General features: G+C 36.8%; 1 protein-coding gene across 2 annotated transcripts; it reads left to right on the top strand.

The window, feature by feature from the left end:
• The first annotated feature begins 1843 nt into the window (after positions 1-1843).
• Positions 1844-12357, top strand: LOC126707456 (protein transport protein Sec24-like At3g07100). 2 transcript variants are annotated; one of them, XM_050407103.1, is made up of 14 exons: positions 1844-2000; positions 3273-4371; positions 4458-4596; positions 5274-5464; positions 6264-6371; positions 6466-6669; positions 6876-7107; positions 7994-8143; positions 8627-8783; positions 9808-9935; positions 10016-10338; positions 10423-10611; positions 11421-11687; positions 11913-12357. In XM_050407103.1, exons 2-13 carry the CDS (start codon positions 3334-3336, stop codon positions 11652-11654), a joined length of 3093 nt encoding a protein of 1030 aa, XP_050263060.1. In that variant the 5' UTR covers positions 1844-2000; positions 3273-3333; the 3' UTR covers positions 11655-11687; positions 11913-12357. The 2 variants fall into 2 exon arrangements, with proteins under 2 accessions (XP_050263060.1, XP_050263061.1); XM_050407104.1 differs by having other exon boundaries at positions 1932-2082.
• The last annotated feature ends 985 nt before the right edge of the window (positions 12358-13342 follow it).

Here is a 13342-nt window from a genome sequence, read left to right as displayed (position 1 = left end):
TCTCGTCCTAGGGCTAATGAGTGAATACTTACGCAAAAAATAAATTTATTTAACAAAAATGAACTTGATTAATTTTAAATCAAATTGGATAAAATTTTAGGCACTATGCTCCATTTGTTTCACTGTAAAATGTTTAGTGAAAAATATTTTCAATATTTTACCATGTTTGTTCAATTGCAAAATTTGATCAAACTTGAAAATGTTTACATTGACCGTAAAATGCTTTACAAAATGTTGTAAAACATTTTATCTTTATTAACTTTGTAAAATATTTTACAAAACACACACTGGCTCTCCTCCCACCTAGTGGTTGTGTCATTGCAGCTGTGGTTTTAAAAACCGGCACAGTCAAAGAACCAATTTTGGTCTCAGTTCCTAGTTTTACCTGATTTTTGATCAACTTTGGTTGATTTTTGACCTGTTTTGGAGCTTTTTATCGGACTGGATTGGTACCTGGTTCTTGATTGGAATCAATTGAATTGACCGGTTCGATTTAATTTTTTAAACTATGGCTGCGACAACCTACCTGATTGTTGGTGCCCGCAATTTGGTCATCGAATCCGTCAGTCCAAAGGTTCGGCCCCCAAACTTCCAATGCCAATAGCTTCAATGACTAAGGGGCTGTTTGGATTTCCTTGTTTCCATCACTCATCACTCAAAAATAGGGGGACCTACGGAGATGCAGCTTGTTTGGATTTGTTTTCAAGTTTTGTTTCCATCACTCAATTCTCACATTTTTGAGGAATGAGTTACAAAAACTAAAAACAAGTTTTAGGTATTTTTGAGTTATGGAAACTGAGTTATGATGGCATTTTTGTAAATACACACACATGTAAGGGGCTCACGGTCAGAGCATTGTCACCTCAGGCGCTACTTTTCACTCACACTCCACCAACGGCTCTAATGAGCTCCAATCCCTTCACACCAAGTAGCAACAGAGGACCTCTTCAACCACCACTTTTCTCCATTCATAGAGCATCACTTTTCTCTATTCCTCTTCGTTCTTCATCCCTCCCCAGTCACACAAAAAAATTGAATAAAGAACAAGACATACCCACTTTGGAATGACGATGATTAGAACTTTCACGGGGCGAGGATCGGGCTGGGATACACACATTAACGACGAGATCGAGGTTTGTCTCTTCAACCATCACTGACAGGATTGAGGAGCAGAGCACCAAGAACTTAATGCTGGGTTCGGTTTCGGCGCTGAGGATGGAGGAAGGATGAACAGCCTGTTGTGGGTTCTGTTTCAGGGACGAAAAGGGAGGAAGAAATCAGTGGCATCATCGGCGGCATCGACACAGGTGGGTGACGATTGAGTGGAGGACATTGGAGGTGTTGAGGCTGCGAGGGGAAATGGAGAAATTTGGTTTAGTGAAGTTGGGTTTTGGGGGGTGAGTGGAGTTAAGAGGGGCCGGGTAGTGGGTCTGGTGCAGAAGTAGCATAGGTCAAAGTGTGGGTCCCAATTTTTTGAGTTTTTGAAGTTGAAAATAGAACTGAGTTTAGGTGCCAAATCGAGTTTTGGAGATATTTAGGGATTATTGAGTGATAGGAAATGAGTTATAAAGTAATGAGTGATGATATTTGAGTGATGAGTAATCATTTTTTTACACCCAAACAAGGCCTAAGCTATCAATTTTGATAATTTGTACTTGAAAAATCTTACATATTACACAAAATACCTAAAATGATTTTACTAAAAATGTTTTGTATGTAAAATTATATAAAAATATTTTTACATTTAAAAATGTTTTACACCGAAACAAAATGAGCTTAAAAATATAAAATTATAAATCGAACTCAGTCTTTTATTTAAAAAAAAAACAATCCAACTCATACTAAAATTAGTTAGAAAAGAAAATTCTTATCTTCTAAAGCAAAACTGAAAACTCTCGTATATTTGTCGTTGTAAAAAGCTCAACAAAAAAGGCATATTTACATCTAACTCCGTACGACACCTCTCTCTCTCTCTCTTGCCCCCCTCCGATCCATCCCAGGTGCCTCTCTCTCTCTCTCTCTCTAGCCGATCTCGATCTCTCTGAAATTTCTCTCTCTCTCTCTCTCTGGGGATCTGTTAAAGTAAGAAAATGAAAAAGCATGTGTTCTTCGTATGCTCAATTTTGATTGCTACATGCGTATCTGTTTCCAAGTTAATAAATTTAGGACAGGAATTTGATTTTTGGCTCATATACTCAAAGTGGGTATTCGTTATTTTATTGATTTGTTACTTTGATTTCAGTCATTGAATTTTGGGTTACTGTATTGACGATTTGATCAGTTTGGTTAGGTGGGCATTTTTGAATTTGGGTTTATTGTATTTTTGGACTGTATGGAACTCTATGGTTTTACTTGTTAGTTGACTCTGGGGTTGTGATTGTTAGTTATTGTGATCCAATTTGTGGTTTGGAACTGTTAAACAGTGTGATATTAGTTGTTAGTCTATAGCTGATCAGTTTCCATTTTATTTTGTTGCAATAATGGTAACCCAGTTTTGGTTTTTTAATGATGTTTGCTTAATGTTGCATATTGTTCAAAGTTATTGGTTGAGATTTATAGATATGCATCATTGTGTGTGAGAACAACCGTCTTCTTTTGCTGCATTTATCTGATGGAATGTCTAGCAAAAGATGCACCTGAGAATAGATGAATGTGAACCATATTCTTGGAATTGGGTGTTAATAGGTTCTATGCATGATTGAATCTATGAATCCAACTTGAAATGCGTATGCTCTCCCATTTTATTTGGTTGCAATTATGGTGACCCACTTTTGGTTTTTAATGATGCTTGCTTAATGTTGCATATCATCCAAAGTTATTGGATGGGATTTATAGAATAAACAGCTATGGATTTTTTTTTGCTGCGTGCATATGTTAGAATGTGTAGCAGAGAAGGCACCTGAGAACAGTCGAATGTGACCTTTAACTTCTTCTGGAGATTTCGTGCTAATAAATTCTATGCATGATTTATTCTTTGAGTCTGACTTTAAATAAACACTGCTTTTATATTGATAGTTGTACTTTTATTTTCTTGTGGGTGATTTATCCCTGAAATTGTAATCTATGATTCTATAGGAGCTGTGTTAGTTAGAGGTCAGACATTTTCATGCTCATTACCCAGTATATTAATTGCTTAAGTTCTTAGCATTTCACTAACAGTGTATCAAATGCTTATTCTCTCAGCAGTTAACTATTAAGGTTGATTCATGGGTTCCATTCTGCATACGTTTATTCTTTATCCATAATGACTCTTATGGTGCTTGTTGGTTTAGGTCATGGGAGTGTTGCTATAACAGAAATACCAAGTGATTGCTGATAAAAAGTTAAAAACCCATGGGGACTGAAAATCCTGGTCGTCCAAATTTTCCTGCTAGACCTGCAGCTACGCCTTTTGCTGCTGCTCCTCCTCAGAATGTGATGCCTTTTTCATCATCTGGTCCTTTGGTTGGATCAGAGGCCTCTGGTTTCAGGCCTACTCCACCAGCTGCTCCTCAGCCCACAGTGCCTTTTTCATCATCTAGGCCTTTGGCTGGATCCCAATCCTCTGGTTTTAGACTTCCACCACCACCTAGATATAATGATCCTTCTGTGCCTCCACCAGCATCAAATGTACCACCTACGGGTGGACCATTCCAGCGTTTCCCAACACCACCTTTTCCCTCAACAGTTCAAGCACCCGCTTCACGTGTCCCGCCTGTGGGGCAACCAATAGCTCAACCTCCTGCTCCACCAGTTTCCTTTCGCCCACAGCCGCAGATACCACCAGTGCCAATGGGAGCTCCACCTCAAAGTGTAAACTCTGCACCACCTAATGTGAATGTTCCTTACTCTGTCTCAGATTCATCGTTTGCAGCGCCCATGACAAATTTTCAGTCGTCATTTCCTGGATATGCTCGGATGCAGTCTAATGCGGATTTACAACCACCGCCTATGCAGTCTCCTTTTCCTTCTCACCAAGGAGGTTATGCACCTGCCCCGCCGACTTCTTCCACCCCTTTTCTTTCTCACCAAGGAGGTTATGTTCCACCTCCACCAGTGGCAGCGCCATTGGGTCTGCAGTCAAGGGATCAAATGCAGTATCCGGGCTCTGGACCTCCTGGTTCCATCCAAGGTTTGATCGAAGACTTCAGCTCTCTCTCTATTGGGTCTGTTCCTGGGTCAATTGATCCAGGAGTTGATCCTAAAGCACTACCAAGGCCATTAGAAGGTGATGTGGAGCCAAAATTGTTTTCTGAGATGTATCCTATGAATTGCAATCCTCGATTTTTACGACTTACAACCAGTGGTATTCCAAATTCCCAGTCTTTGGCTTCAAGGTGGCATTTGCCTCTTGGAGCAGTTGTGTGTCCACTTGCGGAAGCTCCAGATGGGGTGAGTATCTTTAAACTCAGAATGATAGGAAATGGTTAATATTGGAGATATGTTGATTACCCATTTATTTGTTCTTACCTTTTCAGGAAGAAGTGCCAGTGGTTAATTTCGTTTCAACGGGCATTATTCGTTGTAGAAGATGTCGCACATACGTGAATCCATATGTCACATTTACAGATGCTGGGAGAAAGTGGCGTTGCAACATCTGTTCTCTGCTAAATGATGGTAAATTTCAACCTTTTAGTGTGTACAACACCCCACCCCTGCAAACCCCAGAATGAAAAAGGAAAAGGAAGATTGTTAATGAATTCGGATAAAAGTAATTGATGTATTATTTGAGTGTTGGTTGGGTGGTGTTGAAAGAAAATCTAAATGTCCTGATGTGTCCTTTGCATGAGTGGATGGTTGTATCCAACCATTCATCTTCTTCTTTGCTTGCTTTCATAGATAGTTGTTTATTTTCTCAACTTTGTTGCTCTTTAAGTATATTTCTTGTTAACTGAGGGGCTTTAAAAAAAAAAAAAAATTATTAATACGATTTTTAGTACCCATAAACAAATTAGAAAATATATTTGAGACTGTCATCCTGTAGCTTCTTCTAAGCTGAGGTTTATAATATCGTGTTTACACTTTTGAATAATATTACCAAAAATCTGAATTCGTTGTATTGTTTTTGTTATCAAGATAAATAGACCAGTACTGCAATATAATATTGGTGTATTACTTATAAAAAAAATCAAAGTGTATTGATTTCAATTGCCGCTTGGTTTTGCTAGACTCTACTTGTTTTCAGTTACAAGTTGACTTGATTTTGTGGGTCATGGTTGGCTTGGTTTGTGGAGCTCTTCAATTGTTGTTCTTTAGAGGCATAGATACTAATTTTTGTTGACTCTCTTTTTCAGTTCCTGGAGACTATTTTGCCCATTTAGATGCCACTGGTAAAAGAATTGATTTGGATCAGCGACCTGAGCTTACAAAAGGTAGTGTGGAATTTGTTGCTCCAACTGAATATATGATGCGGCCTCCCATGCCTCCAGTATACTTTTTCCTCATTGATGTCTCTGTATCTGCAGTCAGAAGTGGTATGATTGAGGTAAGAACTTTCACTTATATGGAGGATTTTGCTGCAACTCATCTTGTGTTATATCATGGCATCATGTTTATTCATATGAAACACAGTTCATATACAGCTATAGAAATTGTAAGACTAATAGTCTAATATTTCTGATACTATATCATCTCGTATTGCTATGAAATTTAAGTATTATTCATTAGTAGTACTCAGTTTAGTCTTATTTATGATTGTATAATCACACATGTTCCTGGATCTAAAAAGGAATAATTGATTGTGAGTTTCCTAGTTCATTTTGTGCTTAACTATATATATCATCCATTGTTGTTTAATATATATTGCATGCTTTGTCCAAGTGGTATGATGAGCAAGCACTGTTAATTCTTGTAGCCATGTTGTACCTATCCCTCTCTGAATGAGGGGAAGGTCTTGGGTTCAACTTGTGGAAGGGTTGTGATTTGGGATGGTGAAGCCTCCCAGGGTGTAGCCTAGTATATTTATCACTAATAAAGCAATGGTATGACAAGTAGGCTGGCCAGAGTTTGTCGTCTCATGCATGATCTCTTGTGTGACACTGATAGGGTCTGCAGTTACCCCATCAAAACAGGAGTGGTGATTATTAAACTTCTTTTTGTGAGGTGATTTTTCATTTAATTTTGTTTGTTAGCAGATTATTGTCAATTCATGTAACTGAACAAAAAATGGTCTGTCTTTTGCTTGGGTCTTGAAATTAATAATAAATAATGCCTCTATGTGTGTTGTGCATACGCATGCATGTCCATAGTTTATATTTATGTTGACATCTAATATTCTTTTGCAGGTTGTGGCCCAAACGATCAGATCTTGTTTGGATGAGCTGCCTGGCTACCCCAGAACACAAATTGGATTTGCGACATTTGACAGCGCAATACATTTTTATAATATGAAGGCATGCAATTGGTGTTGCTACTGTTTGATATAACTTAATTTTTATTTCTTCAGTCAAAAACTTGCTAAATATCCTGTGGTTTTTTCCTGTGCAGTCATCTTTGACACAGCCACAAATGATGGTTGTCTCAGATCTGGATGACATATTTGTACCATTGCCGGATGATCTCCTTGTCAATTTGTCCGAATCCAGAAGTGTGGTGGAAACATTCCTAGATAGCTTGCCTTCCATGTTTCAGGACAATGTGAATGTGGAATCTGCTTTTGGTCCTGCTCTTAAAGCGGCATTCATGGTTATGGTATGTTAGTTTTTTCCTTGTACACCATTTTGAACTTTGCCCATATATAAGTTATATCTTAGTTTCTTGCCAATGTTTGTATTTCCAGAGTAATATGGTCTTCAAATTATTTGTTTTTGCCTCCCTAAAGTTCTTTGTTTATTCTATCACACTGCATTAATCCTCTCTCTCTCTCTCTCTCTCTCTCTCTCTCTCTCTGTGAGCAGAGCCAACTTGGGGGGAAATTGTTAATTTTTCAGAACACACTTCCATCTCTTGGTGTTGGTCGCTTAAAATTGCGTGGAGATGATCTTCGTGTTTATGGAACAGATAAAGAACACATGTTAAGAATTCCTGAAGATCAATTCTACAAGCAAATGGCTGCTGAATTAACTAAGTACCAGATAGCAGTGAATGTATACGCTTTCAGTGACAAGTACACTGATATAGCCTCTTTAGGTACATGTTTTTGAGATGTGTTACTGTGCTTTTTGCTAAGTGGTTTCTGTTACTCTATGTTTCTGTAAAGGGCGACTAAATTCAAAGCTGATATCAGAAAATTTGGAGATCTGTTGATAATTCTGGACTCTTTGTTAATATGCTATGAACTTCAAACATGTTATACTTTTCTGTTTTTGTGATGAATTATTTTTTAAGTATGGTTCTATGATGTATTTTGATTCAGCTATGGCATTCAAAGCTTGTATGTATCTCATTCTGCATCTCTTGATATGTTTTAGAGAAGATTGGAGTATGCATATGTGGCTGACCCTGATAATTGTGGTTGTTATTGGAATATGTGTATGCACACCTTTTTCAGTACCTTTTATGTAGTGCGCATGGCCTGTAATATACTGAGGTAGACAGTTCAAAATTGTAAACATTAGGTGGATTATACGAGCTTTGCCTGTTATATATCTATTTGATTATTGTAATACTTGTGATTTAAAAGATTTCCTTAATCTTCCTTCAATTGGTGGTTCATAAATCATAATCCACTTATGCAGAGGATGTACTGATAATACCACTTATGGACTCAAATTTAGGGTCTGAAATACAAAATGCAGGATGCTCTCTTTTTTGGTCATTTTTTGTAATGTTGACTGATTATGTAATGAAGCATTTGTATTGATTTCAAGTAAACGGTCAACTTTCAGTTTTTTATTTCTACTTTCTTTGGGTGTCTACCATCCTCTGTTCGTTTGTATTTTTGACCCTCTCCCATTTATCTACAAACTTATTCAATTCCTGGGCTGCAAAAGTTGACTTATAATGTACAATCTTGCTTGGTATTTGAAATATTATTGATATAATATTTATCATTATTTACCATCCTTTAATGTAGGAACTCTGGCAAAATATACTGGAGGTCAGGTGTGTTATTATCCAGGCTTCCAATCTGCCATTCATGGAGAGAAGTTGAGGCATGAGTTAGCCAGAGACCTTACAAGGGAAACTGCCTGGGAATCTGTCATGCGCATAAGATGTGGAAAAGGTCATCCTCTTCATGACAATTTTTATCCTATATTTAACTGCATGCATTAGTACATACATGTATACATCATGCATACACACATGCATCATTAGATGGGTGCCATTTTGAGAATGATGGGCCTTATATCTCTATGTGTTAAATGGTTATTCTCTATAACAATTTAAAGCATTTAGTAGCTCAGTGACCTATTAAATAACTAATATTGAAGGAAACAAGAAAAACTTGATGTTTTCCTTCCTATAAGATTTGAACATGGTATTTTCTTTTCAAGCTTTCATACACTATATTGTCTAAAGTAAAGATATATACCTCATTATAATTGTGTAGATCTATTCTAATAGTTTTAGGCAGAGTATAATATCATTGTTTGATGTTTATAGTTAGGCCCAATGGAACACTATCCCAATCATATATAATATTTTCATATGAGTTGATGGTTATGCTAGTCGTTCATCTGCTGATTATGTTTGTTTGTGCTTCTAGGTGTCCGATTTACCTCTTATCATGGAAATTTTATGCTAAGATCTACGGATCTAATGGCACTTCCAGCTGTAGATTGTGATAAAGCGTACGCAATGCAGTTGACTCTTGAAGAGACATTATTGACAACTCAGACAGTATATTTCCAAGTTGCTTTGCTGTATCCTTGTATTGGAAATATTTGATGCGCATTTTGATTTGAAGTGCATAAAGACGTGCATGGGTGTTTCTATGTTTGAGGAGTCATATATTGCAACAACAATGACAACAACAACAACATAGCTTTAGTCCCAAAACTTTGGGGTTGGCTATGAGTCCTCAATATATTAGTTAGAGTCGACCACATGTTTTGTTTTCCTCCATTCTATTTTAGCTAGAGTTATACTCTTTGTTACTTCCTTAATTGACGTCTTTTTTTTATTACGTATACTAAACTGATTTTTGGTCTTCCTCTACATTTTTTTTTGTTCCCTCAACTTGGACGAACTTGCTCTTTCTTACTAGAGCCATTAGTTGCTCCTTTGAACATGACCAAACTATAATAGAGTGACTAAATTTTACGCTAGCTGTCAATCTACCACAACCTTCCTCATTTTCCAGGGCTTGGGACTAGCTGTTAACAAAATATGACACTAAGCATAGACATAGGCAGAGTTTGAGGAATCATATATTACTTATTAAAAAAAAAGGTTTGATAAGCTTCCCTCTCCCTTTTTAAATTTTCCTAAGAGATCCTTTGAAATAAGAAAAGTCATTCGTGGTAAATGTATGTTTTCAGCAAACCGTTCGCTTGATGATTTTTGTGCTGAAATTCATGTTCATGGGTATTTTGAGTAATTGTTTTAGCTGGTTATTCATTGTAACCTTCCTTCACAATTTCTGCAAACTATGAATTGCATGGTTTCCTTCTTGTGATAATCATGTTCCTTGATATTTAGGAGACTTTTTTTAAGTCAGATTTCATCTCTTAGGCTTTAAAAAAAAATTGGATGGCATTTATTTTTTAAATTTTAAACTTTGATCTTCCCTATTTCATTTGATTTCTACTGGGACATTATTTCTCAGTATGGCCCTATGCATGACTCTTTGACTTTCTACAGTGTTAGGTGTTCCATTAGTTACTGTTATTTTGGATGTGTTCATAAGACATTCAAGTTTTCAAGGTGTCCTTAACAAATAAATAGATATACTGCATCATGTGGAGAAAGGCGTATTAGAGTACACACAGCAGCTGCACCAGTGGTTGCAGATCTTGGAGAGATGTATCGCCAGGCTGATGTTGGTGCTGTTGTTTCTGTGTTTAGCAGGCTAGGTATGGTAAAACAGGTCCCTTCTTCTGGTGATGTAATGTGTGATTGTGGATCTTGATTTTTTTTTAATAATAACTTGCAGCAATTGAGAAAACGTTGTCCAGTAAACTCGAAGATGCACGAAACTCTGTGCAACTAAGAATTGTTAAAGCCCTTAAAGAGTATCGAAATCTTTATGCTGTGCAACATCGGTTAGGAGGCAGGATAATATTTCCAGAGTCTCTGAAGTTCTTGCCTTTGTACGGATTAGCACTTTGTAGATCCACACCTCTTCGGGGAGGATATGCTGATGCTCCACTTGATGAGCGCTGTTCAGCAGGTTACACAATGATGACTCTACCAGTGAAGAAATTGTTGAAGCTTCTATATCCTAGCTTGATTCGACTGGACGAGTATCTTTTGAAGGTAATGAATTACTGGATTCAGTTATGCACTTGTGATGATTTTTATATTAGAACATCCTCAGAATTGGTTTTCTCATGTTTGCAGGCATCTGCTCAAGTCGATGACTTCAAAAACCTTGAGAAAAGATTACCACTGGCTGCTGAGAACTTAGATTCCAGAGGCCTTTATTTATATGATGATGGTTTTCGCTTTAATATATGGTTTGGTAGAGCTCTTTCACCTGATGTGGCCATGAATTTACTTGGTGCAGACTTTGCAGCAGAATTGTCAAAGGTATGGTGGATCCCATAAATAAAAGTCTAAAAGTAAAATAAAATAAAATCCTTGTGATGGTGCCACCCCCACCCCCCCCCCCCCCCCCCCCCCCCAAAAAAAAAAGAGCATGTACTACAATAACAGCAAGATCAACAAAAGTGTTAATCCAGTTTTTGGGGTTAGTTATGGATCTTTGCCTTTTGATCATATCCAAGATCTTAATCTCTATTATCTCCTTAATTAACATGTAATTTTCTACTACTTTAATATCTTATTTTAGGTATTCTTCTACCTCCTTTCGTTCCCCAATTTGAATCAAAGCATGTACTTTTTCCTTTCACTTTGGACTTTGATGTGCCTTTGCTTGTCCTACGGGGAAGGCTGTTTGGGAAATTAATAATTTATCAGCTTGGGTCCAATCTTGATATGTTGTTTTGATAAACAGATTTTTAGTTTTGTTTATCTTGAGACCAGCTTTTTCTTGGTTCTATTTGGAATTTTCAGATACATCTGTTTCCTTATAAAACAAATTTTTTCTACAAAGCATCAAATACTGGTCACTCTATCTGCAGCTGACTTGCTTTTGGGGCTCCCTAACAACTCTTCTAAAGTTCTGTAGTTTTAAACCAAAAAAAAAAAAAAAAAAAAAACCCTTAGTTTTGCTTAAATGGTTTTATTTGTAATCTTGGTGCTGAGTTTAATTTAATTAGTTTGGATGGGGCTGCTATACGCATCCAGTGCCTTAAATGCATGCCCAAAAAACCTGTTTCCTTTCATAATCAATCTGTAACTGACTTCCCCTGTTGCTGTATTTTTGTTTGAATCAGGTTACCCTTTCTGAGCGTGAAAATGAAATGTCAAGGAAGCTGATGAGGATACTTAAGAAATTTAGAGAAAGTGACCCTTCATATTATCATCTGTGTCATCTTGTAAGACAAGGCGAACAGCCCAGAGAAGGCTTCCTTCTTCTCTCCAATCTTGTTGAGGACCAGATGGGGGGTGCTAATGGTTATGTAGATTGGATTCTACAAATACACCGGCAAGTTCAGCAAAATCCATAGTATACCAAGTTCAGCAATTTTTGTAATATATAGGTAATGAATTCTTCTGTTAATTTTGGGTCTACTTGGGACATTGCTTCAGAATGTTTTCAATTAGGAACTATGGTGTGTCAAATCATTTAGGTTGTGTTTTAGGATTACAATTATAAACAGCTTATTGAGAACATCTCTGTTTGAAAATACTACTAAAAAAAAAAGCTCAGTTTGAAAAGTAATGATTTTCATGTTTTGATGTCTTCCTTGACTTGAATTCTGCAGGGGGCTTAACATGCTTGTTCTGTTCCTCGTCCGTACATTGATGGAACGTTTCATTCAATATAATTATCAGTTTGAATTCAGACATTGGTTCCCCTCGAGAAGTGTTGATGGTTGAGTTGATGAACTGGTCACCAGACGTTGAACAATTTCTTTGTCCATCACAGGATGTAATAATTAGGGGATATTAGCTAGTGATATAATCTTATGCTTCTTGTCTTTAAATTGAGAAGAAAAATAGAAAAAAAATTTTGAATGCGATATCTTAACTACTTTAGCTACTTTTTCTTTTTTTCTTAAAAAAAAAAAAAAATTCTAGTTTGTGTTGTATTATGATTTTACCCCCCCAGAACGCATGATTGTTTGGAAGAGATGCAAAGTTTGTTCATTAAATTATTGGGTTTTGTTCTGTTACAATGATAATATTTGAAGAAACATTGGTTTCCTTTGGCTTACATGAATCTATTTCTCCTGTGCTCTGCATGTCTTGGTATTTTGGCTCCAAACCATCAGGTAGGTTGGTTTGTGAATAACCCGATTGGCGACCCAAGATGAATATTCAGCTGGTCCTCCCCTTAAATTCCATAATGGGTCTTTGAAAGTTGCTATGCTTCACTAGTCTGCCACTCTAAGATTTGGTTGGTTCTTTGCCATTGAAAAGCTCAATACCAGTTTTGAAGGTGCTAGCCAACCAGTTGATACAGTTTAGGCACAGGGACAATCTTCATCAACTAAAATAACGAACCAGTAATCTATGAAAGTAATGTTATCTGAATGTCTAATCTCCTAAAGGGGAAAAAAATCAATATAGAATTTAATCGAATTTAGATAAACTGATGCACCACTTAAATTGAAATAACAATTAAATAAAATAGACCGGTTTGGGTAGTCAATGGTCCTAATCAGTCCATGTTGATAAGGCTAAAGATTTTTGATTAGGTGGATCGTCCAACTTCTAGCTCAAGGCAGATAAGCAACTGTAAAACAAAATATTGGTTTGTTACAGTTTTTGGGGTGCTTGTACGCTCCTATAGAATTGGATTAGATGCATAAACACTGACTATCTGATTCTCCAACGAATCAGCTAATGAACTTTTTCCATAGTATGAGTACGCATAACATCACTAATATTCAATTTAGCTTGAATTCTTGACAAAGCAACACCAAATTTTTGGTTCAGAGGATCTTCCATAATGGCAAAGGATCAATTAGTTCTTATGAAAGATGCTATTTACAAACTGCTACTTTTCTTACTTGGAAGGCATTCAAAATGAGAACCAGCTATTAGCAGCTGGGTCTCTGATGACTTGCAGTGAATATGAAGATGTTATGACTGAGCTGAAAATAGCAAATTCATCTTTGTGGTTGGGACATATATATTGCTCCTCCAGTGTGTGTTGACAGTAGCTTTTGCTAAGAGCTTGCAAGATGAA

This window comes from Quercus robur, chromosome 11 (assembly GCF_932294415.1).
Source record: "Quercus robur chromosome 11, dhQueRobu3.1, whole genome shotgun sequence".
Lineage (NCBI taxonomy): Eukaryota > Viridiplantae > Streptophyta > Magnoliopsida > Fagales > Fagaceae > Quercus > Quercus robur.
Note: the sequence above shows the minus strand (reverse complement) of the source record. Positions and strands in the feature narration are given on the sequence as shown.